Source organism: Lonchura striata, chromosome 7 (genome assembly GCF_046129695.1).
Source record: "Lonchura striata isolate bLonStr1 chromosome 7, bLonStr1.mat, whole genome shotgun sequence".
Taxonomy (NCBI): Eukaryota; Metazoa; Chordata; class Aves; order Passeriformes; family Estrildidae; genus Lonchura; species Lonchura striata.
Window position 1 is genome coordinate 29,266,590 of NC_134609.1, and position 27,104 is coordinate 29,293,693.

General features: G+C 49.4%; 1 protein-coding gene across 2 annotated transcripts in view; it reads right to left on the reverse strand.

Annotated features, from left to right (window-relative positions):
* FAM53B (family with sequence similarity 53 member B) overlaps positions 1 to 22,571 on the reverse strand; it is a 45,754-nt gene extending 23,183 nt beyond the window's left edge. The window contains exons 1-3 of one of the 2 annotated variants that reach the window (XM_021526360.1): positions 22,489 to 22,571; positions 5,324 to 5,555; positions 2,230 to 2,281 (exon numbers count right to left, since the gene is read on the reverse strand). In XM_021526360.1, the coding sequence (XP_021382035.1) occupies positions 2,230 to 2,281; positions 5,324 to 5,392 (121 nt within the window). In that variant the 5' untranslated portion in view covers positions 5,393 to 5,555; positions 22,489 to 22,571. Of the gene's footprint in view, positions 1 to 2,229; positions 2,282 to 5,323; positions 10,997 to 22,488 lie in introns of those variants that run through there. The other variant, XM_021526361.2, reaches the window with a different exon arrangement.
* Between the last annotated feature and the right edge of the window lie 4,533 nt (positions 22,572 to 27,104).

A 27,104-nucleotide genomic window follows, 5' to 3' on the forward strand; every position in this document is an offset into this window, starting at 1 on the left:
TAAAAGCCAAAAGATTATTTAGGTCATCCTGAGAATTGGACCTAACCATGCATCATCCAATATATCAAGCCTTTAAGAATGTTTACTCAATATACTGAGTTTGGTTACAATCTAGAATCCGTTTTCAGATTCTTGCAGATTCAGATTCTTTTCAGATTCTTTAATACCTTACAAGAAAAGCTCCAGGGTTTGGATGATGCTTTCCCTGGCAGAAGCTGGGCTTCCTTCTCCCCTGATGCTCCATGGCCACAGGGTCCAGAAATAAACTGCCTTCCTGCCCAAAGCTGCCCTCGCCCCAAAGGTATCAGAAAGATTATTTTCTAAGATTCTCTTTTGTCTAAAACCCCCCCAAAAAAAAAAAAAAAAATCAGCCAACTTCCCTCCAAACCTCCCACATAGATAGGACTGTGAGTCTTTGCCTCATGTTGTCTGTGCTACCAGTCCAAACTTCACTGTGTTTATTTATCTCAGTGCTTTCCACTGACAGGGACTTGGCCCTTTGATATAAAATATTCCCCAAGTTTTGCATTTTAACAGTAATTTTATTAAAAATTCAAGCAAGTTTTCATCCTGGATTAGTCTGTGATTGTGGCCCGCATTTGGGGACATCAAGAAGAACACTCAGGGAAGATAATTAAAATGAAACCCAAGCCAAGCAATGCCTTCACATGAGGGAAGGACGGGCTCCTCTTGACTGGGCACAACAGAGACCACTGCAGGGCAAGCTGAGGTCAAGGAGGTGACATTCAGCTCCCTCAGAAGGAGGATAATTTGGCAGAAGGCTCTGTAAAAGCTCTTAAAGACAGGCTGCTCCTCAATTAGGCAGAGACTCTGCGTATCTGCTGAAGAGCCTGCCAGTGCCACAGCGCAAGCCAAAACCCATCTGATTTGGGTTCTTTGCTCCTCACTCACGTTTGAAAGGCAGGGGAGAGGGAATGGGCTGCCTCTGTCCATTCTTTACTATGAAGCTTGTGATTTTCATCTGGAAAAAACCACAAATGCTCTCCATGTCACCACACTGCCAATGGCTGGAGCTATCAGAGAGCTTGGGAGGCTTCTCCTGTCAGAGCATGTGCCCGGCTCTCATTAACGCTAATGAGAGCTGCGTCCACGAAGGAAAGGGGCAGCCTCTTTGTCTGGGGAGGATTGGCTTTCACAGCAAGGAGCTTAGCTCAAACTTGACCTACAATTTTAATTGGGTTTTGAGGCCTCGCCCAGCGATTGGCTCCCTGCTAGGAATGCCAAAGGGAACAACACAGCAGCACATCCTCTGGCACTATCAGTTTTTCAGGATCACCAGGCAAGGCACACCAATCCTCCATCCATTTTGGTGGCTGTTCAGCATAAAAACTGCTAGCAAGCTCTGACACAAAAGGTATCAAACATATTTTATCATGTGTGGCAAGCACATTTCTCCCCCTCTCAGGATTTTTCATAGAGGTGCACAGAGAGAAATGAAAGAGAAAACAATTTCTATTTCTGCTCCTTGTTTTTCCCATGTGGAATGTGCTTGGAGAATTGTTTACCTAGGGTGATTGCTTGGTTAGGTGAATCCTCTGGTGAGGATTGTTTGAGCCTGATGGCCAATCCAACCCACCTGGGGCTGGGCTCTCAGAGAGGGTCACAAGTTGTGTTAGAGTTAGATAAAGTAATATGTAGTTTTAGTATCTTCCTTTTTATATGGCATATTAATGTATTTTAGCATAGTTATAATAAAGAAATCATTCAGCCTTCTGAATTGAGTCAGACATTGTAATTTCTTCCCATTGGGTTTGCCTGCATTTACAATAATCATGATTACTGTCAACAGCAAAAATGGGACATTTTCCATATTGTCTGAGGCCCATCCAAGCACTCTGTGCCAGGGGTAGAACATCTCAGTGATAATGCTGTTATTTGCTGCTTGCACCATGAAAACAGTCAAGAACCACATTTGGGCTGGATTCTCAAACACAACCTCAGACTCCAAATGTTCATCAACTCAGCTGTAAGAGTAGCTCTAAAAACAAGCAGACGTATCGAAGGGGAGGGGAAAGGAGATGAGCAATTCAGTCAGCAATGGCAACAGGGCACAACAAGCATCATGTGGGGAGGAGAGTGGCGCAGGTGTGGTGGGGTGGGCTGCAGGGGAGTGGTTTTGGAGACATCCAAAAGTCAGGACATCTTCCCATCCATCACTGTGAGGAAGTGGGAGTGGAGGAAACACAGAGAGAAGTTTCTGTCACTTACCCATCACGCCACAGGAGAAGAGGGTAGATCCTTGACTCATCTTTGGAGTGTGCTGCAAACAACCAGAAAAACTATTCACTTCTCACAGACTCGACCTGGGCACCAGACACCACCCTGCCTCCAGCCTGGACAAAGCCTTCCACAGCCCTGGTCCATCTGGGGACAGACCCAGTCACCTTTCCTCAAGGAAATCAACTTTAAACTCTGTGCAGAGTCCTCATCCAGGCCTCAGCTTGCAGATCAAGGGTCCTGCAGCCAGCCCTTCCCTCAGGAAAGAGCTGCTGTGAGGTCCCCACCCTCAGATCCAAAACTCTGGTGAAATTAAAATGGGAGCTGCAATTCAGAGGTAATCCTGGATTGGGCAAGAAAGGAGCAAAAGTGGTATCTTGAACCTCATCCAAGCCCATTAAGGCCTCCCCATGAAGGTACAAAGCAGCTATTTAGCTTTTTCAAGTATATAATGAGTTTCTAAGACAAGGCATCTTCACCTCAGCACTTTTGAGGAGTCTCTGCTCAGATTGTGATGATTTACACTAAAAATAGGGGGAAACGCCACTACACGGGTACAAAATAATCCTGGTTGCTTTTCACACTCTTTTTTTCCTCAAGAATTTTCCTCTTGGCGGTGTAAAAGACACCATCAGACTTCTAAAAATGAGCATGGATGGGTTCACATATAATAAATCAATATGTTATCCACAGCTGCATGTCATTTCAGCTATGCCTGCAAAAACACACTTTCATACTAATTGTTCCTTTATTATCCCTAAAAATATCCATATTCTGGCTTCTGAAGTGTCTATCCTGGCAACACTATCCCATCTGACTGAGGCTTTACATCATCTGAGGGAAGCACCAGCACGGCCCCCACGTTCATCTGCACTGCCATAATTGTGTTTTATCTGGCATTAGGCCACTGCACTCACACCTTCCCTCCTGATCCATGTTTTACACGTGGCCTGCTCACATAAGTATGGAATCTCACAATGGTTTGGGCTGGGAAGGACCTTAAAGACATCCAGTTCCACCTGGGAAGGGACACCTTCAATGTGTCCAGGTTGCTCCAAGCCCCATCCAACTTGACCTTGGACACTTCCAGGGATGGGGCAGCCACAGCTTCTCTGTGCCTGAATCTCCAGTGCATCATGAGGACAACAACAACAATAATAATAACAATAACAACAGTAATGTACCAAATGATGGCACCTGAGCAATCCAATAAAGGCTCCCACTTCATACAAAGAATGCTGGAAACACTGAGTATAGAGGGATAGGGAGGCATAAAACAACTACAGGGTGTAGATGTGGAGAAGGTAAATAAGGGTCAGTCACCTTTGGGGCATGTGCCACTTTTCTAGGCAAGGTAAGGATATCTCCATCTGTGCAGCCCCACGTTATGATCCATCAGCAGAATTAACCAGGAGGCAGAGAGGACAGGCAGCTGTCCCCAAGGAGCAGCCGAAGTGGAGCAAAGATGGAAGTGGGACAAGCCCCAGAGAAGGCAGGGGCTGTGCCAGTGCACATCTGTGTGCCAGCCCCAGAGACCAGACACTGTCTGCAAAGGCAGGAGGGAGAGGAGCCTGGCACGTGTCCCATATCGAGTATAATTACCATTTTGTAAGAATTTTCTCCTCATACCAAATTGGGAGCTGAACCAAAGGAGCCCACTGGCTGTTGGCAGGAGATACTGCCCCAGTGCTCAGACATTTATTTCCTTTGGGTTTCGCTTTTTGGCCTTCCCCATGAAGTCAGCAGAAAAACTCTTGCTTTCTTTAGTGGCTCAGCCTCCTTGTGATTGTCTGCCCCAATTTAACAATCCAGGCAGCCCAGCAATTCACCTTGTGTCCCCAGGGCTGTCCCTGCACTCCTGACCCAGCCCCAGAGCTGTGGGAAGCTCTTGGCAAACACGTGAGGGAAAGTTTTGTGTTACAGCTCTGCACCTCTACCACCTGCCACCAGACACCCCGAGCACCCAGCCCTTCTCTTAGGAGTAGAAGAAATTACTCTCATCTGCCTCTCTACAGCCAGTTCCCCTTCTCCTGCCCCAAACCCTTCCCAGGGCACAGCTGGCACTGAAAGTTCAGCTTCCCACCCTGAGCAGCAGCCATGGGAGATGCTGACTCCCCAGCAGGAGCTAACTCTACAGCAAGAGTATTTTTTTAATGTATCAATACCCTTCCCAAATTTCACCCATTTAAGGCAGTATTTTCCACTGCCTCTAGCTTGCTCACCTTCTCCTCTGCCTTTCACTGCCAGGGCAGCCTGCCTTCACCCCAGCACACTGTGCTCTCTGCCTGGGAAGCCCAGCTGGACAGAAGAAGTCTGTCATCCTCAGCAAACCCAGGCATTTATATTTCTTTTATGCTCAGAATGCCCATTTTTGGCTTATCCTGACAGATGCTTCCTGCTGTGTTCCTGCATGCCCTTATCTGAGACTCTCAGAGAAATTGGTGGAGTTTCTTCTCAGACCATGCCCATCTCTCCAGGAGAACAGGGGGCAAATGGCCACAACCAGCCTTGCTCTGATGGCTCTCCATCACCCTGCACCTCCTTCTCATTTGCTCTGACCCTGCCTCCAGCTGTGTGTCCCCTACCACTGGTACACTCACCTCTCACAGCATCTTTTAGTTGGTTTGCCACCCCTAATTTGGTTTTTTTGTTGTTGTTGCCTGCTCATTCAGCATGTTGCATTTGCAGCTCTCCAGAATGCCAGAGAAATTAACTACTACAGCATTGCCCTTCACCATCTCCCACTTAATCTTGCTTCCCACTTGTTCATCCTCCTATTAATGATGAGCATCTGTTTGCTGTCAGTGAAGCAACTTCTCACCTGTGTTATTCACAGCATTGATTTGATTTTTTTTTTTGTACTGTTTATCCCATTTGGTGCTTACTGAAATCCACATATGCAAAAGCCACAGCACTCCAATCACTCACTAATCACCTCTCCTTGGATATTAATGCAGCTTTGTAGAAATCAATGCTACAAACCACCTAAAGATCCATCCCTGCAGGAAAGAAAACCCTTATTACAAAGCTACAGCAAAGTCCTTGGCAGTAAAACAGTTTTGAACAGAGGTTTCCCAAAGCTTACCAGCTCAGTCCTGCATGTTACGGAGTCAGCACCTTTGTTCTCCCGAGTTTTGGTTAAGATCATCACCATGGTAATGCAGTCCTGCCTCGGAGTCCATCAGGGTCCAGGCAAAGGGTGCTGGCAGCTGGGGGCTGGCAAAGCCCCTCTTTCAGTCCATGTTCCCCAGGAGAGGCTGAGCCCTGCCAGCTCCTGGGGGGATGTGCAGGGACAGCCCCGGGCTGTGGAAAGCTCCCTGCACAGAGAGAGAGAGAGAGGAACAGCTTTAGGGGACTTAGGGGAGGCTGGATGCACTGGGCAAGGGGCAAGCACTGCCCAAAAAAACAGCCTGCTGGTGGTTCCTTGAGGGTTGTGTTTATTTTATTATCTTAAACATTGTGGGTGTCCCTCTGCTCCCCATCAGCACAGGATGGGGCACTCCCAGGAGCTGGTGGAAGCACACAAGGCACACAGCATCATCCACAGGGACACAGGTATCTCAGTCAAATTAATAAAGTTTCCTCTGAATTTTCCATTTGAAGAGGGGACTTGCATCCCCTACATTGAAAATACAAAATACATTGAAAGAGGAGCTCATTAAAGCTCCAGGGTTGATCTCACAGAAACCCTTTGCCCCCCAGACCAGCTGGGAGCAGATGTCCAGCAGAAAAAGCCTCTCCAGCATCATTATGGCTGTGAAATCCCCTGGATACACCTATCCCACCCCAGTCATTCCATGATTCCCAATCTATGAAGAGCCCTTTAGGGAAAAACACAAGGCAAAGAGTTGCCTGCAAGGAGGGAAATCCTAAGGGCCACACCATGCCTCTTGATCTTCACCAATTTCTTAGGTAGTTTTAGGTAAGAAAAGCTAAGGGTGGACAACAAGGAGGCTCTTGAAATGAAAACTGCAAGCCAGCTCATGCAGCCCTGATCATGAGCCCTGCCTCACCTCCTGGCATCCTCCCCTACAGACTTATTCCCTTGTAAAGCAGACAGATTGCAGCTGAAATCTGATTACCAAAACCAGCGATTTCCCCAAATCGCTCCCCTAATCCTGTTTCTCTGTTTGCTGCTTTGGTTGTTAATGCAAACAACCAAACTCACCATTTGCACAATCCAAAGAGCACAAAACACCGATCTTGTACCATCCAGTCAAAGCCAATTGTGATGTTTAAGGATAATAGATGAAAATATTCCACTAAGTATTAACCCTTATTCTGAACTGATATTCTGGTTGCTCTTCCCAGCTCCTGAATCATCCTGTCCATGTTTACTTGGATTAGAGCTTGCAGTGGTGTTAAGAGTAGCTCATTTAAAGGCCAGCTGGCTGGTAAAGAAAAATCACCTTCTATTATTTTACGAGGACAAAGTTCATCCAGAGTGCAAAGCCAAGATTGGGAATCAATACATTTGCTGAAGATTTACTGTTCCCAAGGGTGCCTGGTCCAGTCTCCAGCTTTCTATGGGATATCAGTGGACTCATCATTTACAGTTTACTGGTAACTTCCTCATAAACCTCTGGGCAACCCAGCGACCAAATGAAAACTGTCAAATAGAAAAGTGAACATTTCAGAGTGTCAAAATTAACACATAATTTGTGAGAAGGATGAGATGGGATACTGGGAAGGAATTCTTGATTGTGAGGGTGGGCAGGCCCTGGCACAGGTGCCCACAACAGCTTGGAAGTGTCCAAGGCCAGGATGGGCATTGGGTTTTGGAGCCACCTGAGATAGTGGAAGTTGTCCATGGCAGGGTGTGGAATGAGATGGTCTTTAAGATGCATCCCCAACCACACCATTCTGTGATTCTGTGATTTCTATCTCTCACAATCTCAGCTGTCCCTGCCCCTGCACGGACAGGAGTGCTTGCTGCAGTGACAAACTCAGTGCTGGGAGGACGCTGGGGCACCGCTGGCACAGAGATCAAACAAGGATTCAGAGCAGCACGAAAGCACCGAGCACACTCACCAGGTATGATTTCTTCAGGAATAATTGCCCTCCCCTGAGGTGATGGTTAATGCTGCAGCAGCAGACCTGGGTGCACACCCAGGCAGGAGCAGCAGCAAGCACAGGCAGAGGCTCCCTGCCCCGGCCAGCCAGAATGCAGCACACACCATCACACCTCCCTGCTCCTCTGCAAGCCCTGCAATTAACACAGCCCTAATGACAGGCAACACAGCAAATTGCTGCCAAGCTGGCAGCCACCACCACCCCTCAACGCCGGGGCCGAGGCGCGCTTGCAGGTATCAGCAATTTGAACCACGGCTTGGTTGGGTTTTGGAGCCATCCCCATGGAGGAATTGCAATAAAAAGGGAAACTTTCCAGTGAAATGTGAGCTCTGGCTCCCCATCCTGCCTCCCAGGGCTCCTGACGCACGCTCCTGCCCTGTCACATCCTCTCCATGCAAACAAGTGCCATGGGACACAGACTGCAGGGCCAGCACAGACCCTATTGATGCTGAGGAGGAAACCACTGTGTATTTATAGACTGGATGCTTTCACACACACACATGCTAATAAAAAGATACTCTGCAGGGACCATTAATTACTTTAAGAAATGTATTTCCTCATTTGCAATCAGATAAAGGAACTATCTTCATCATGATGTCAAGGTTAAGTTTAGATTTGAGCCACGGCCACTGGGATTGACACAATCTCCTGAGCTTTATGAAAAGCCCCGAGAAACTCTAGTGCACAGAAATCCCCAAATTTTAGCAAACCCTACTTTCTGCGTGGTTCAAACCACAGACAAAGCAGAAGTCTTATGTGATCTTTGCAGTGGCAGAGGTGGGAAGAGGTTTCTCTCAGAGCTGCTTTCTAGACAGTATCACACCTATGGAGAGTTTGTCTTGGAAAAAAAATTAAGTGAAATGATCCAACTCTCATCCACAGGCTTGAAAGATGAACTCTGGGGAACAAACATGCTCCTTGTGAGGCACAAGCACAGCCTTAGAGCTGCTCATGGGGGATAAACAGCCCTTCCCTGCAGGGGGGTCTCACACATAACACAGCAGGCTCCAAGCCATGCCCTGCTCACCTGCTACACTGGACTGCATGGGAAAGACCTGAAGATTCAGCAAACTGTCTGCCAGATGCTCTGCCATGGCTGGAGGGAGCACGAGCAGTGACCAGTATCACACCTCCATGTAAATGATGAAAAACTTCCTCACAGAAAGGGTTACCAAGCCTGGAGGGATTTAAAAGCCCTGGAGGGATTTAAAAGCCCTGTGGATGTGGCACGTGGGGACATGGGTTAGTGGTGGCCTTGCCTGTGCTGGGGAAGCAGTTGGACTCCATAATCTCAGAGGTGTTTTCCAACCCTACCAACTCCATGACTCCATGGTCTGACCCCCAGAAATTACTCCTTGTGAAGAAAAGTGAGCACCAGCATCACACAGATTTCCACTAGCTGTGGGATCACCACCCCTCTGCACAGAAAACATTCAGCCCCTGTCCAGCTCAATAATCCATCTCCAGCCACACACACTGACATAAAACCTATTTACAGTGGAAAGGGCACCGGGAACGAGGAGCTGGAGCTGTGTTTTGCATACTGATACAGCTCGCAAGCAGAACAGTGAGAATTCTCTCAGAATATAAATCACCTGCCCCTGCTGAATTTTTCATGCTGATCAAAGAGAAGAAGCCATGACCCAAGCAGGACCCCACTCCCTGCCCCTGCCCCAGCACATTCCCTGTGCTGTGCTTGAAGAAAATGGCTGAGCAAGGAGCTACTGCAATTTCTGGAGTTTATTCAGGGCAGGTTAGACCCACGTGGCTGAACAACCAAAGCTAATCCTGTCAGATTATACTCTTTTCTGATCCAGAGATGGGGCAACTGAGAGGAGTTTTAAAAACTTTTATTTCATTTTCAGTCCCATGAGAAGGGTGAGACAATGCAGATGCAATAATTCACACCATCACAATCAGAAGCTATCTTCTAATTGCAGTACACTATAATGTAGTCCTACTACAAGTAAGTCTTACTACAATACAATTTTTATAGTTCTATTTCTCTAATCTAATTTACAAAGCCATCCTTCAAAACCTGTTTTTAGTTCAATTTTTCTCTTAATCTTAATGTCTGTCCTATTCTATAGTATTTCTAAATCAACATTTCTTATCTCAAAGTTCACATACAAATATACACTATGTAAAAACTTCTGTCAAATTGTTAAAATTTTCTACAAATCCATTTCTCACATAATCCCTCTGGACCAAACTCTGAGCATGATTCTAGGGCTTCACCACCATCCCACTCTCACCAGTGAAACAGTGAAATTCCCTCCACTGTGCACACCTTGATTTCTCCATGCAGTCACAGCACAGCTGCTCATCCCCTCCCAAACCCCACAGGGGGTTACAAAGAATTAGGGGGAAAAGCCAAAACTGGTGACTGTAATTGAAAATTGTGGGGTTTAAGGTTTTCTGCAAGCATAACATGGCAATATTCACCCAAAATAAAAATCATGCCTCTCTCCCAATCCTTCCACTTCTTAGAAGTGATTTGGGGCTACACTGAATCTCCTCATGGCACAGCCTGTCTCACCCTCAGGGCTTTGGACAATGCCCAGGAGTACATCTTCAATTCCTTGATTTATTGTGTTATGAATTTGGAAAAAATCCATGAAGTCTACCATTTGCATGTAGCTAAGTCAGGGTTTATTTCCTCACTCAGGCAATAATTTGTCTTCTGCAACAAGGCTGAGTAGGCTCAGCTCTGGGCAGTTTGTTACCTTTGCTTGAGTCTGTGTCATTAGAGAATATTGAGTTTATTTGTGGGGTAAAAACCTCCAATAAACGTGAAAGATGCCACTCAGGGCCCGAGAAGAAATCTTTACGCTCTGGAAATGCCCAATGGATTAATCCTGAGCACACAGGATCATGAGTCAGCACACGTGACTTCCAAAGGACAAAATTTCCACGGAGGCAGCTGCTTCAGGATTGTCCCCTGGGACTCTGTCGAGAGCAAAGAGCTGCCCCAGGATGCCCAGCCTTGGCAGGGGAAAGGCTGCAGCCCTGCCCACGACACCCTGAGCCTGCAGTCATTCCTCCTGCTCCACAGGGTCTTCCCCAGCTGCTGGAAGGACAAACAGGATCCAGGACACCACGGCTCTCACACGGTGTCCCACTCCTGCCCAGCTCCTGCCTGGCAAAATCTCGTGCTGCCCCATGCTCCAGGCACTCAGAGACTACCAGCCAAAGAAAAGCAACAAGGAAATGTTCTCCTCTGCCTCCTGCTTGCATCCAGACTGGAATTCTCCAGGGCTAACAAGACAAGGACACCCTTTCAGCACTAATTGCCTCCGTGCAACCTAGCAAAGGGGGATGCAGTGTGAAGTGATTGTGGCTCCACAGGTCTGCACAGCTTCAGGAGCCACAATCACCTCAGTGCCTGTGAGCAGCAGCTCCACACAGGAACACAGATTGTCACCAGCACAGCCCAGAGCTCACCTGTCCTGCCAGTGCAGGACAGCCTGGATGGAGCCAACATCTACAGCCAGTAAACCCATAGGCAGAAGGAGCTGGAGGTTTCCCATGACAGCACCCATCCCATGGGGCCACGTTAGGAACCAAAAATGCCACGTGCAGCCACCACGGATGGCCACATGCAAGCTGGCTCCTGGAGCCTGAGATAAGCCTCACTACCAGGAACCACAGCCACTCCACAGCCATAAATGAATTACCAAGCAAATAAAACTCTATGATTTCAATCCCATCCCCTGCTCCACGTGCCTGGGCACTGCCTCAGCCTGACACCAAAGTCACACAAGGCAGAGAGTCCCCTGCACTCCAAGCCCCAAAACACACATCCAAACACCCCCAAATCTCTAGGCAGAGCCTCGAGTCCAAGCTCATGCCCAGATCTACATGCTTGGGTTGAGCCTCGACTGCAGGCAAGCTCTCACAACAAAAGGAATAAGGAATTAAGGAGAATTACACACCATCTACTTGGGTAAAAGGTTTATTGCCCCCGTGCTCTTAGGGAATAGGAGTGGCAGGGGAATGAGTCCTGTACACACCAGCAGCGGAAGGACTGAAAGGACAGGGCAGGGGCAGAGGTGCTTTGTCTCAACATCTTTAGCTCGAAGGAAATGGTGCTGGCAGTGACTTTGCCTTTTCCTCCCTGGCAACTGAAAAGGAAAAGAAGAAAGCAAAATTAGTCATCGCAAACCAGCGACCAGCAGGGGAGAGGAGCCAGCGAGGAGCCGTGGGAAGCGGCAGGACAGGGGGAATGGATCAAACTGAAAGAGAGGAGCTTTGATTAGATATTAGGAAAAAATTCTTCCCTGTGAGGGTGGTGAGGCTCCAGCACAGGTTACCCAGAGAAGTTGTGGCTGCCCCATCCCTGGAAGTGTGGGCCATGCAGACAGAGCCAACAGCATGACCCCAGTCCCAATGACCACAGAAATTACACATTTTCTGTGAGCAAACCTGCAGTCATTGCCTATTCCACTCATTAGGGGAGTGCTTCTACCTTTGAGTAGTATTTCCATGGAAGTATTGTCCCTGGAATGGTTGTCCCTGGAGCAGAGCAGCTGAAGCAGCAGCAGCAGCAGTCCAGCCTGCTGGTCCAACAAACCATCTCACCTTTCTGTGGGTTTCCTCTGCTGCCCCAGTTGTGAGATTTATTACAAGAATTTGCAGTGGTCTGTGAGACACTGTGAGTGTTGGCCACCCTCCCAAAAGCTGAGGAATTGCTGAATTGAGAATTGCTTTGGCTGCTTAATCTCAAAAACTAGGGATGCTGAACAAGGCAGCACAGTCTGGGTTTACTTTTAATTACTGCTCAGAGCATGCTGCTCTAGTAAACAGACACAAAAAAACAATTCTTGTTCCTTCCTTATATTCTTTTCCCATGTACAGCCTGAGATGTCTGAGCTGAAGACAGCCCCACCACGCTGCTTTTACTGACTCACTTCCCAGCATAAACAACTTCAAACAGCCCGTGAACCCCTCAGAGTACCTGTCTTTATAAAACAACCTCCATCTGCTCACAGGCACGTAATAATGCTCCCAGGGTTAGAATCACTGAGTGGTTTGGCTTGGAAGGGAGCTTAAATCTCATCTCATTCCAAGCCCCTGCCATGGGCAGGGACACCTTCCCTGTGTCCAGGTTGTTCCAAGCCCTGTCCAAACTTGCCCTGGACACTTCCAGGGATGGGGCAGCCACAGCTTCTCTGGTCAGCCTGTGTCAGTGCCTCACCACCTTCAGTTAGGGGAATTCTCAGCCAGCCCAGGTTTCCTTGCTGACTCTAGAGCTCTCAGGGTCCCTGTGAGAAGCAAATCCTGGAGATGCAAAGTGAGTTCAGCGCTGCTCATCAGTGACCACTAAAAACCCACCCAGATGAAGCAGGAGCAGCATCTGGGACATCTCACTCTGTAACTGGGGAACACTTGCCAAGACCCACAACACCATCATCGCTGTCAGAGCCAGTTTGGATGCTGCCTGTAAGTCAGATTTCTCCCCTCTGCAAGGCTGAGATGGCAAACAGGTAGAGGTTGGCAGCCCTTATGGACACGCCTGGATTTAAAGCAGGAAAATCCTGGATGTATGGATCAACTGCCAGACTCCACGTTATCTTCTACCACCTGCCCTTTATGGAGAAATACTTTAAGACTGCAGAACCCTCACGTGAAGCCCAGCAAAATGATCCCTTAGAACCTTCCAAAAATTGAAATTATCTCCCTGAACTCAGCAGGCAGTATTAAAAGAATTTCAGATGCCTTCAGTGGATGGTATCTGTGCCCACACGTGTGCCTGCTGTCTCCTGCACACCCCACACTGTTTGCATTGGACCCAAGCACTTTGGCTCTTGGGCAGGCTCTGGGGGTTCATTCCTCAGCTGAGAAATGGCTTTCAAAGAGCTCCTGGGCTCCTGAAAGACGAACCTGGAGCCTTTATTAACCCTCCTAGTGACCAAAAGGCACTTTTCCCTGCTGTTTGTCCACATGTTGCCACCAACACCAGCAGGGGAAGGCACAGTGGAGGGAGGGAAGGAGCCCTCCAGGGCCAGGAAACCTTTGCCCACACTGCCACTTCCATGTCCCCATCCATTCCCGAGCCCTGCATCTTCCATAAATCTCTTTTAAGGCACGAGCAGCCAAACATCTGTGAGTTGTCTGAACGAGCGTGAATTTGGCAGGCTGAAGAGCGAACTCGCCTCACCCCACAGCCTCCGTGCTCCTTGTTTTCCTCAGGTTCATCAAATACACAACAATCTGTGAGCAGAACACGGCTCCTGCATGCAGGAGCTGCCAAGGACCCGGGTTTGGTGGCTCTGGTGGAGATGGGGGAACGTGTGACGATCACAGGGGGGCTCTTCTTGGTGCAGCAGGGCAAGGAGAGGACGGGCTGCACCCACCCTGCCTCCACCACGCAGCAAAGGTTGTCTCTGATGTCAGGGCCAACCCGGAGGTGATTTTGGGAAGCTCCAAGGGGGACAGAGCAGAGTGTGGGACAAGCAGGAGATGCCAGCCAAGGAGCATCATCCCAAGTGGGATGACTGTGCTGCATCCAGATGGAGAAACCAGGCTCTGCCAGGGTTATTCTCATCCTGGGCAGGGGGCATCCCTGATCCTGAGGAAACTGGGGGTTCCCACTGCTGCTGGGCAGCACTGGGCCCAGGCATGCAGTGCAGGCACTGCCAACACCCAGCCACAGGCAGACTGGGCTGCTGCTGTGATGGGGAGCAGCACTGGAGGCTTCGCCTTCCCTCAAAGGAAGTCTTTGGCTACGAGGGAGAAGTCAAAGCAAACACCCACTCACGGTGTTTACCCACCAAAATCAAAGCCAAAGCAGCACTGAAACATGCCCGACAGCATTTCCACAGAGTCATTCATGGAGAGCTTGGACTTGGCTTTTAGAGGGTGTTTTTAATATTGCAGGGAGATGCTTGTGAGGCTGGAATAATACGGAATCTGTTGCTGTAACACACTCTGGGCTTCCTGCGAGGTGTCAGCAGCACGTAGAGCCCAAACCTTCTGCAGGTTTGGCTCCATCAGGGGTCCCTGAGGGCCAGCAGGGAGATGCTTCCCATGGGGAACAGCTCCAGCGAGCCCGAGGTACCACTGCCCCAAAGCAAGGTGCCCACCAGGGCACTGCCCAGCCGGAGAAGTAATGCCCACACAGGACAATTTTCCCAGAACTGGGATGTTTTGTCCTCAGAGATGCCCCTCTGAGGGCAGGATGAGCTCCACTGTAGCTTAGCAGCCATAAAGCCCAGATTTTGCAGCCCGTTTCAGAGGTGAGGAAAACTTAAAAAAAAGTAAGTGGAAATGCAAACAGCCCCTGGTTTTATTTGGGCTGGCAGGAACACAGTTCTGTCCTTCACTCCTCGAGCTCATTTATGTAATAAAGGGGGAAAAAGAAATTTAAAATCTGCATTTTCCACCCTATAGGTCTCCATCTCTGGATAGCCTCCCTATATCCCTCTTTCTCTCATGCCAAGGGTGAATATCAGGAGAGAAACAGATTCCTTTGTGCCACAGAAAGGGGAAGCCCAATGGACAGATGGGTTGGCCCCAGCACCAGCGTGGTGTGAACCACAAAGCCCACTCCTGAAACAGCATCCCGAGGAGAACTGACCTAAATGCTGCATCCCATCCCTGCTCCAAAGCTGCCAGCAAGGGAACCACGCCAGGTATTTTGTCAGTGCACAAACATGAATGATTGCCCAGGACAAATAGGGCAGCAAAAACGTCCGCCTTCATCACATGGAAAAAACATGTATCAACTTGCAACCCTAATGAGCGAAGGAATTAATGAATCCTGGAATTTGTAAACCATGATGAAGTCCCTAAAATAAGGCCAGCACCTTAAATGAATGAGACTGCTAGTTAAACAGTAGGTTCTGTTAGAAAACAAGATACAGGAGATTTTATAGATATTAAGGACAATAAGAAGTCGCACTGACAACAACAGAAAGGATGGTAGAATCATTAGTTAGGATGCAGAAAAGGAAGAAATAGACAATATAAACATTACTGTCCTGAGCAGAAAGGAAAATGACACAATCACATTTGTCAGGAGTAACCTGGGATGATATTAAACAGCAGGCACTAAATATAGATCCTTCTTAAACAACAGCTCCAAATAAATGTACACCTTTTATTTTATGAGATCATGCCAAAAAATCTTCTGAGCCATCACCACGGAGGGTCCCTGAGGACAGGCACAAGCCTGGTAAATGTGGTGGGTGAGACCTGGAGCCCAACAAGGCTCTGGTTTCAGTGCAAGGTCAGGGAGTCAGGAATCACAATTACAACACCAAGGAAAGAGCTCTCCCCTCACCTGAAGCCTTTGTGCAGGTGAAAGGGAGCACTGGTATAAAACACCTCATTAAAGTGGATGCCAGCTCCTGATAACCCTTTACTGGCACATCTCAAACAGACCTGCAGGTAACTGGTGACACTGGCTGCAGCAGAAACTACACTGCCACCCTATGCCATCCAATATTCCTGGCAGTAATTGGGAAGGAAACAGGAAAACCTCTGTAAGTGACTCGAGACCAGCAAAGTGCTAAATACAGAGAACAGCCTGGTGACACAGAATGGAGAGAAGCAACCAGCACAGCTGGTTACAGAAATGTTAATATACACCCTAAAAAATTAATTGCTTAAAAGACACTCACCTCAAAGGCAGGGGCAGGAGCCCCGGCTCCTGCATGGTGCAGCAGATTACCCAGGCATGCAGGGGTGTGTCCACAGGCTGGATAAATTTGGGGTCTCCAGGAGGAGAAGGGATGGTACAGCCTCAGTGCTCTGCATTCCACATCACATGCAGGCACCTGGAGCCTCTTCCCACCTCTAACCAAGGTCTGGAGGGCACTCCAGGAGTAACTGGGGGGCTTCAAGCCACAGGTACAGTACAAGACAGGGGGAACACGGAGTGGCAACTGCTGAGGATGACCTGGCTGCCTCAGAGAGGGCAGGAGAAGCTGAGCAGGTCCCTCGGAAGGAGCAGAGCAGCAGTGGGACACGTCCCAGCACTGCAGGAAGATGGAGCTATGCAGATCCAGAGCAAGGGCAAAGGGCAATTTTTTCCTGAACAACACAGACAATAATCATTGCAATTAACTACAGCATCACAAATGACTGCACGGGGCTCTCAGCCAGCGCTACAGCTTTATGTGTGCACTGGGAGCCCTTCTAAAAGACACTGAACCATAGAATCATGAGGTTGGAAAAGAGCTTTAGGATCACTGAGTCCATGCTCTAGCAAGAATTAACTCAGAAAATTGCTAAAAATGGTGATCCACAGAGCAGGCCCCAAAGCAGGGCTCTGCTGGGTCACTGCCCTATGCCCCCAGGGAGCTGCTGCACCCCGTGGCCAGCAGCCCCATGTCCAGGTGGGCTGTGCAGGGCTCAGGAGGGTCAGGAGGGTGGGATGACAGCAGCTCCTCCACAGGCTGGCCTGGCTCTCGTCCAGCTCCTCTGGAAGCTGCCACCTTTCTGGTGTATCATGGGGTTCACAAGGCAAGCACAGGGAGGGCATGCACAGCACAGCAGAGCTGGAACTTTTTTTTTTTTTTAAATTAAGTTTCAAATACGTACATCTGAAACCTCCACGGGAAAAGTAGTTCAAGTAGTTTCTACCAACAACACAAATCATGCACAACCGACAATGTGGGTGAGAGTTTCTAAATGAAACATTTGCATTTTGGCAATGTACATCTTCATGAATGATGCTTTCACTCTGGGAAGTACCATCCATTGCACTGTATTTCATTTATAGCACAAAGGACAGTCCAGCAATCACAGAATGGCCTGGACTGGAAGGGACCTTAAAGAACATCTAATTCTAACCCCCTGCCAAGGCCAGGGACAAATTCCACCATACCAGGTTGCTCCAAGCCCTGTCCAACCTGGCCTTGAACACTTCCAGAGATCCAGGGGCAGCCACAACTTTTCTAGGTCTTTTATTTTTTTCTGTTTTTCTGAGTTAACAGAGAGTCAACAAACCCAAAAATGGATGTTTCTAATGCTTTCTGTATCTTTATAATTATAATTATAAACACTTCAGCTTTGGTACACAATTGTAGCTTTTGGCACCTAGTTCATAATATTAAAACTTGTCCTTTTGAAAATATTATACAATATTCATTTGTACCATCTGGGACAAAAAATAAAAAACACAACAAAAAAAAAAAAAAAAACCAAACAAACAAAAAAAAAAAAAACAAAAAAAAAAAAAAAAAAAAAACCCCAAAAAAAAACCCAAAGCACTTTGTAACTGGCATAATAATATATGCACTTGAAGTAATTTCATAGCATTGACAACTATTGCCCAGCACACCAGAAGGCAGTAAGGTTAAGGCAGTCACAGAAACACAAAAATCACAGTTATTGTGACTTTCCCACATCACTTGAAATGAGAAATGGCCAGCTCCACCTGGCCTAACTGTGCTGCCAGGCTGTCCTAACCAGAGAAGACCAGTTGTCTCATTAATTCCTTTTCCTTATAATTACCATTTCACATTGGTGCAGAACAGTGATGGTGGCACTTGCACAACTGGGGCAGACAAGCACAAAGGCTTGTCTGGGGTCAATGCCAGAGTCATCATAGGGTAAAGGACCAAAAAAAAATCTTAAAGGCAAAAAAGTAACACACTTTAACCCATCCCCTTGGCTTTAGGAGCAGGATGAGGGGTGAGTCTCTTGACCTCCTGGTCCAGAGAAGTCGCTGAGACCAAAACAAGTCACTGCCACACCTGGGCAGCCAAATCCTTCTGCACCACCACCTCCCCAAGCCCTGCTTCTCCTCAGCCATCCAAAGGACTCCTGGTCCTTCCTTTCGAGGGCTGGTTTGGAGCAGAGAGAAGGAGAGCAGGTTTTCCAGCTGCTGGATCAGAGCTTGCCAGATCCCATTTTTTACAAACCCTGGGAGATGTGAGGATTTGTAAGCACAAAGCGGCCACGAAGTCAAACTCCTCTTTCACCACGGTCCCACACCTACCGCACAGCCAGCCCCGAGCCCTGGCTGCTGAAAGCAAAAGCCATAGCCAGGAGCCACAAATACAAGGAATGATGTAGCCCAAGGGATGCTTCAAATGGACTACAGAGGAGTGACACCAATGATGCTGCTATATTTAATCCTCTAAAAGCAAAAACCATGACCAAGAGTCCCTTGGGTACACTTTTAGGGGGGAGGTACAGAAACTCAACGCACCAGAACAGATTTTTTGCACTCACTCAACCAGTTCTTAAAATATTACTCAAATGAAGTGATTACTGAGCCAAACTGGCCTGGTACTTCCCACCCATCCATGCAGGGACCCACAGCAAGCAGTGTTGGGAGCAGCCACGCTTCACACAGGGTTTGGTGTTGCTCCTCCATGTCAGCCTAATGCAGTTTACTCCTCCCTGCATTTCAAAGAAACTTCTAATATACCAAACCTTATTTATCTTACACAGCATATCTCAAATGCATAAGATGCAATATCACACATATCCAACACCACAGGCTACAAAACTCACGGATAAACCACCTGAAGCCAGGAGAAATTCTGGCTGGGATTTAACTGCACCACCACATTTAATTTACAATCTCCACCTCACCTGTTGGTGACTAAAGACCCACAAATCCACAGCCTGTACTGAGATGCACCATCCCAGCAAGACTTCAGGAACACCCTCTTGCTTGGGAATTTTTGTTTCCCTAAAGGCAGCCAACTCCGAAAAGTTCGGAAAAACAAACCAGCCCATGGATCTGCTCCCTCCAGCTCCCTGTGGCAGAGCCACGTTCTGCATTGCTGCTCTACAGAAATAGCTGGGTCATGGGCAGCCAGGCTGCCACTGCGGAGCGTGACCTTGGAGAAGAACTTTTCCACAGCTACAACACGGCCACGGCTCGTGGGGAGACTTGTGGGCAGCACCAGAGCTCCAGGGCTCAGCTCTGCCCGTGTCCTGGCCTCTTCCAAGGAATTCACAGAAGTCTCGTCCCTACAGAAAGTGGTGGCACTCACCCCATGACATGCTGGGGATCAGGGACAGGAGCTTCCCCGGGAGGAGCAGGCTGGCAGGCACAGAGGAGTGGCACGGTGGAAAATTCCCTCCTCTTCACCCGGTGAGTTTATATTTAGCTCTCTGACTGTTGTTTTGGTGATATTTTTGCCCAGCCCCACAGGGACCCCTGCAATGGGAGCTGTGGCTCCCACCACACGTGAGACCCACGGCAGTCACAGCCCTCTGCTGCTCGGCAGACCTGCTTTTGTTTTTTAGTTTTGTTTCCCCTAGTCAGCAGGCTTGCTTCCTCTTCCTCCTCCTCCTGTTTTGGGAGAGAAAGAAGCAGAAAACCTCAGCCAAGAAGAGAGTTCCAAAAGGAGCTGCAGAGGAGCAACGTCCCAGATCATCTGCTGCTCTGGTCCCCCATGGCCAGGGGAATAAAACTTGTTTTTCTGAAGGTATTTTCACTCTAGGAGAGAGTTTTGGTGAGTGCAGATGTGACACAAAGGCTCTGCCTGCCCTGTCCCTCCCCTGGGATGTGGGAAGGAGACTTAACCCAGCTCTCCAAACAGCTATGAGCATCTCTGGCACCTTGCCCTGTCCCAGCCCGTTGGTCCAAAGTCTGCCCTGCCACAGATTAATGTTCATTAGTACTATTTCCCAGCAACATCATTTGGCAAACCACGTGACACGGGAGGGGGAAGGGAACAGAACCAAAATCACCCTTTCAGCTTGGGGTGTCCTCTTTTCCATCTGAGCTTTTACAAGGCAAGTGCAAACCACCTCCATCCTGACAAAAAAAAAAAAAAAGAAAAACTCTATGCAACTTTGTAAGAAAGAAAGAAAAACGGAAGAAGAGTCACAAACCACACAGCTTCCATTTGAGAAATCAGAAATCAACCAGCAGTAATAAATAGACAAGTGGGATTAAGCTCATCCCCTTCCCCACCCATCAGGACACAGCCCATGGTGTCAGTTCTGCACACAAATACAGGTGTTTTGGCAAAAAGTTGTGTATCTTGTTCTGCCTATACTTTTGCTGAAAGCGAAGCAAGCCTTTGCTACTACTAGAAAAAAAATATTCCATATAATTAACCAATGCAGATTTGGGGATTTTTATTGGTATATGTTTGCCTATTTGCATGTGTACATATTTATTCACATGTATTTATTTATGCGGGTATCCATAACTGGAAATTAACCTACATTGGTGCTGGCTCTGTCCCACAGTCTGCTTGATCTCCATATACAAAAAACTGGATCTCACTCACACAAATCAATTATCCACTGAACTGATTTGCACAGATTTTCTATGCAAAGCTTTGCATTTACAGCAAAAGGCCATCTGCTTTCTATAACCACTGTGGTTCCTGGACACCTCGGCCCTGTGCAGAGCTGGAAGTCACAGAAGTTTCCCTCCCTCCTCTGGGCTGAAGGTGGAAGTGGGGAAGTCTGGAGCCAGGGATCCAGCAGCAAAGCCAGCACGCGTGGCCGTGCTCCACGTGGCTGTGCTTGGCAGGGTGTCCTTCCCTCCTCTGAAGTGGAGAGAAGGAAGCAATTCCACGGCAGGTTGTTTTGGCTGGGTTTTTTCCTCCACTTTTGGAGGCAAGGAGGCTCAGTGCTTCTCCCAGTAAAGTGCCTCCAGCCCTAATCCTGCCCCACTGAGCAGGGCCGTGCCAGAGCTGGATGTGACACACCCGCTGCCACAAGCATCCTTCAGGCTCCACAGGATTCTCAAAAATGAAGAAATAAATGAGAAGCTCACTTCAAACCTGCACCAAGCCATGAGAGAGAGGTACAGACAGAGCAAACCGCTCCGAAATTCAGGTTTTTTTACTATCACTCTAATTAATCTGTTTCATGACCCACCCCAAATATTTTCTCTAGAAACATTATCTACACTGTTTTGGGGTTTCTTTATTTCTTTTTCCAGCCCTCAGCCAAGCCCTGGTAAATATTTCTGCCCACGACAGAGGCAGGCCAAGGGAATCTGTGCTTTGTGATGGCAGCAGCATCTCCTGCGCTTGGAAATACCCAACACTGGGCAGAGACGCTCACAGCCCTCCGTGTTTTTACTGGATTATCGCGAAACACTGCTACCTCTGCAATTTGCAAGTAGTTTTTAATCTGTCAAAACAGACTTTTAGTATTGCTTGAGGATTCAAAAGGAAAATATGCACATCTGGTTTCAATCGCCAACTGAAGTTTTGTCTATCAGCCTATTTCATAACAAATTACGCTCACTTTTCACTCCAGAGGATTTCCTAAGGAGGGGATGAGCTGCCAAGGTACACCAGCGTCTGTGGAGACCGCACGGCACCGAGAGGCAGCGGCACAACTCAGCGATAGGCACCGCGCTGTAGCAAACTCTCTCTGCGTCAAGTAAATTAAAATTATTGAGGAAAAGCCCCTTAGCCGTGAAATCTCTGCATACAGCTGTACGTGAAACCTTCACGTACCTGAGAACCCGATCAACCTGACGTCACCGAACGGAGAAACAAGACTTACAGGCTTTCTAGGACAACCCCCCTTCCAGGGCACTTCACACTGCGAGGCGCTGCCGTGTCCCATCGCAGCAGCGTCGGGGGCTGGAGCCCGCGGGGACCGGCCTGTCCCCCTGTCCTGCTGCTGCCCCGAGTACCTCACACGTGCCAGGAGCGCAATGCGAGGCACGGCACGCTGGGGAGTGTGCGCTGGCCCAGGGTGAGCCGGAGAGCATCTCTGGAGGATGCTCAGCTGCATCCCCCGTGAGACCCCAAACCCCGGGAGTGCTGCACCGAGCCCGGCGGCGCCCGACTTCCAGCCCCCCGGAGCTGCACTCTCGGCCCGGAGAAAGGAAAGCACGTGTTGATCCTTTCGCAGGAAATAATTCCAGCGGCAGAGGCAGAGGACTCGGAGCGGGTGAGGACCGCTCGCTGCCCGCTCGCCAAACTCCGGAGAGCCGCCCATCCCCGCACGTCGGGCTCAGCATCCCGCACCCCCCCGCCGCTCCGGACACACATCCCACCGCTCCACGCTCCCTCCGGCTCCCCCGCCGTGCCCCCCGCTCACCCCGGGGCACAAAGGCGGACATCCCCAGCCCGCTCCGCGGGGATGCGGTGGCGCCGGGGGTACCACCCTCCTACCCCATCCCTTCCGAGCCGCCCCGTCCCCGGGCAGGGCGCACCGCCGCCCTTTGTCCGCTCCCCCCCGGCACCCCCCGGGGCTGCAGGGCCGCGCTGCGCTCCGAGCATCGCTTACCGAGCGCTTCGGGCGGTGGCGGCGGAGCGGCCCGGCCGGGCCGGCTGTGGGCGCCGCTCCGACCGCGCTCCGCTGCCGCCGCCGCCGCCGTGCTGCGGGCGGGGCGGGCGGAGGGAGGGAGCGAGGAGGAGGAGGAGGAGGAGGAGGAGAAGAAGGAGGAGGAGGAGGAGGAAATGTGCTTGTCACTTCCTGAGCGGAGCCAGCGCCGGCAGAGCCCGGCCCGCACCTGCGGAGCGCCCGCCCCGGGGACCCGCGCGGCGGAGCGCTCGCTGCGAGGGGAGGCGGGGGACACCATCGGCTGCCGGCCCGAATGGGCATGCCGGGGTTAAACATCGCCAGAAAGAGCGTGTGTGAGCGGGGAAAAGCCCGATGATAATCAAAAAGGGGGATTCGGGCAGCGGTGAGGCGCTGCCCGACGGGGAGCCGCGGGCTGAGCCGGCAGCGCTGCCGCGGCCGCAGCGCCCGCACACGGCCCCGCAGCCCGGGATGCTGCGGGCGCGGCTCGCGTGGGGCTCCGCCGCCCGTTCGGAGGCCGAGAGTGACTCCTGGTGGCACGGCCGGCCCGGGGAGGAGCAGGAGAACTGGACTCGCCAGCATTCATCGAAGGGTCCCCGCAAGAAGAGGCGCTAAAGTTTGGCACATCACAGAATGATACCATGCGCCCCTGCACTCACCAGTGAATAAAAATCCCCGCTCCTTAATTTTTCTCAGTTTTTCATGGAATTACTGACTGGTTTGGGTTGGAAAGGACCTTTAAAGATCATGTAGTTCCACATCCCTGCCATGGGCAGGGACACCTTCCACTATCCCAGGCTGCTCCAAGCCCCATCCAACCTGGCCTTGGACACTTCAGAGATCCAGGGGCAGCCACAGCTTCTCTGGGCACCCTGTGCCAGGGCCTCTCCACCCTCACAGGGAACAATTCCTTCCCAATATCCCATCCAACCCCGCTTTCTGTCCGTTTGAAGCTGTTCCCCCTTGTCCTGTCAGTCCTAAGTCTCTCTTCATGTCCCTTGAAGCCTGTTTGGGAAGGAGCCGTGGGTCCTCTGCAGTAGTGGGAGGTACATCTGCTTGGCTTCACGTGGGAACGGCCTTTAGCAGCGCCGAGCTCTCGGTGACATTTTCCATCCACCCAGGCTGCGCCACGCACAGCATGCGGGCTCCTTCCGAGAGCGCGCGTAACGAGCGAACAAGGAAACTACATGACAGCTAAAAGGAAGATTTAAGACTCATTACAAAACAGAGCCCAAACATTAATCTTAAACATATGCGAGCAGACAGCACAGATGCCATCAGGAATGAATCTGGGGCTGAATTTCATCCACCCAGCTGGATGGCCGGGCACGGTGCTGGGGATGGCATGTAGGGACAAGTAGGGGACAAGTAGGGGACAAAGTAAGGGCATGAATGGCAAGAGAGGCTGTAGCTGTGAGTTCAGCAGTGCTCTGGGTGTCCTGCCCTGCTGCTGCACTGCCCAGGACCACAAAACACTGTCGAAGAAGACTTGTCAGTATTTATGCAGTGAAGAAGTAAGAGGGAAACAAGCAGAAGTAGCAGGCAGATATTTAACAAAGGAGCAGCTCCCACCAACGCAGTGAGGGCTGATCTCAACAAAAGTGGCTCCATGCTCAGTATACATAAAATTAAGCGGGAGTGGCCAGTCTGAGTGGGTGATGAACAGGGAGAAGGGTTTGATGATGTGAAGGGGCTTTTGCATCATGTTCCTCCACCTCATTCAGTATTTGCTTTTCTTATCACGTGTTGAGACTGGTAGCAATAAAACACTTGCTAACTCCTTTTCCAGAACTTCGGGAATCAAGTCTGAAAATGTTTTTTTATGGTTTCCCAGTGGAATATTTCAGCAATAAAGCTCAGAGTGTAATTGAATCCATTCCCCTGGCAGCCTTGGGCTCCAAGACTCAAGCAGAAAGTTGTTTTCTGTCTGCTTCTGCAGCTCGCTCCAAACCCAGCATTTTCTGCCTCTCATCCTCTGTGCTTCCCAACAGATGAGCTGGCTGTGGAGAATTCCCAGCACGTGTGAAAGCCTGTTGCTGAAGCACAAACCTGTTTTCCACAGAAGGTATTTTCAGTAATGGTGTTCAAGTAACTAGCTGCCCATAGGCCCTTGTTCTGGATAGTGCTTTTTCCCTTTGTCAGAAAGGGGGAAAAGAAAAGAAATAACTCAAACTTTAAATAACTGGCCAGGAGAGTTTAGTCTTCATGGACAGAAAATTCATTCAGTTCATCTGTGAGCTGATTTAATTTGTGGTTTTGTCTCAGATGTCAGTGCCTTTGCTACCCACTGACTGGGAGCCTTCCTGATGGGGATGGAAACCGTGGATAGGAAAAAATCTAATGCCCCCCACGGTTCTTCTGAAGCAATTCTGGGGTCCGAGCCATCAAGACATGTCAGTGTAGCAGTGCTAAGCCCTGTGGATAGACAGCACTTCCTTCACTCCCAGTACACAGGATCTGGCTGCAGTTACAGCCTTCTTTCCATGCAGCCTTTCCAACGCTTCACTGTCTGCTCCAGTTTGTTGCTATTCATGTCATATGCACCAAGGTTACCAATAACTTCAGAACTTTGTCCCTTCCACAAGGGCTCTGCGCTGTCCTGAGCACCTGAGCCATCCCGGTTATTTATGGATCTCCTTCTTATTTATCCTTCTGCCTCTCCTACCAGGCAAAGCACACAGGTGAGGGGCTTGCCCAGGGCCAGACTCGGTGTCCCAGACACAGGATGATGTTCCAGTCACCCAGCTGTGCTTACAGGGACATGTTGGCTGCACCAAAGGTCTCCAGGAACACAAAATGGAGACCAGCTTCAGAGCCACCCTCCAGTTTCACGGGAAATCCTCAAATTCACAAAATCCTTATAACAGCAAGCATTTTTAACAAATATTTCACGCCCAAAGAATGAGCGTATCTCTGTAATATCATCAATATGCTCCTTGTCAGAAAGTACCTGAATCACAGATGCCCTAAGCAGGTGAAGAATTGCTGTGCAGAGGGCTGAGATGAGGAGTGTAGTTCTGACTACATTTGGCATACAATGGGATTTCCACCAAACTTAAAAATCCCTCTTTTATGTCACAGGCCATTTGCTGCACACATGTAGCAGCTTTGTGTTTGCTGCCTCCCTCCCGCCTTGGCAGAGGGTGTGACACCTGATCTGGGCGCCCCAGACTGGCAGCAATGGAAACATTGATGGATAAAATAAATAGGGCATGAAATACATATGGGAGCCTGAATGTGCTCATCACTTTGTCAGCCACATTTGGGTCTGAATTGGGTTAAGATAAGCCCAGAGTTATTTGTCCATCATCCACAAAGCCCGAGCCAGCTGCAGACATGCCCCAAAGCATCACCCTACCTTGGATAAGCAGCAGTGCAGCACCCATGGAGTTGAGGAGCCCTGGGGTAAGGCAGCAGCCAGCAAGGCTAATTACTACTGAAAATTGGGGTGAAAAGATCCTTCTGCTTGAATTTCAGTTCTTAGCCCTATCAACAGCTAAAATTTCTTGATATAAGCACACTCTCCTCACCTCCACTTGACCTGTGACACTGTCCATGCATACCTGGCTGCTGCAGTGACTGTGCTGAGGTTTGTGTCTGCTCCCTCACCGGGCTCTGTTAGCTCTGGTTCTCCAGCACGGGCTCATGCACTTGTGATTACCCAGAATTTATGTGTTACCTGGCAGCAGCTGGTTTGCCTGACAGCGCTCAGCTTAATTTCCAGTAACACAGAAATGGGCTCATTTCAAGCTACACTGTTACCTAACAAATGGAAATTAAGCCACAGGTTGGCTTTTCCCTTATTTGTGTTAAACAAAACACGCCAGTGTTCCTTTCCCTCCTTTGTCTGGAGGCTATAACACCTCATCCCCTTTCACTGAAAGCCCTTGGTAGCCATTAATTGCTCCTCAATTTAGCTGCTGCCACAAGAGTTAGGTCATGCTCAACCTACTTGCAGCCAAAGCATGGGATAGAGCCGTGCACCACCCGTTCAGCCGAGCAGGTAACGCTGTGCAGGGCAGCCTCCCCCTCCTCTCATCCCAGGAAAGGCAGCAAGCAACAGGAATTCAAAGGCAGATCTCCATACGGCTTTGCAAAGCCCTGGCCCAATTATTTCCTTTGTGCTCTCCACGTATTTTACAGGAGATGATGTTAAAAGGCTTGGAGGGCCTATAAAATAAAGCAGTTATTGTTGCAGCAAGCCATGTTCTCCACCTCTCAGCATGCTAAGATCAGGGAAGCTACCCTAGTGCCAAAACACTGAAAATTTTGCTGTATGCTGCTAAATACCACGCTTAAAGATTTCATCTGGAATGAAATAACACACAGTTTGGCAGTCTTATAGCAGACACCCTGGCTCACAGAAGAACAGGCATAGCAGAGTATATGCACAGGCAGATTTTCCTCACAATGGCTACAGTGCTGCCAGTGCATTCCTGGAATGTAGAAATACACTGTCAGCGATGAAGAGAAGCATGCTGTGCCTAATGCACCAGAAAAGCTATTCAAGAACTCGTCCTTACATAAAAATAACTCCAAAGAGGCTGTGTCAGCTCAGCTGTGTAGCTTTGCAGGTATCTGTTTGCCGTGCCCTGCACACC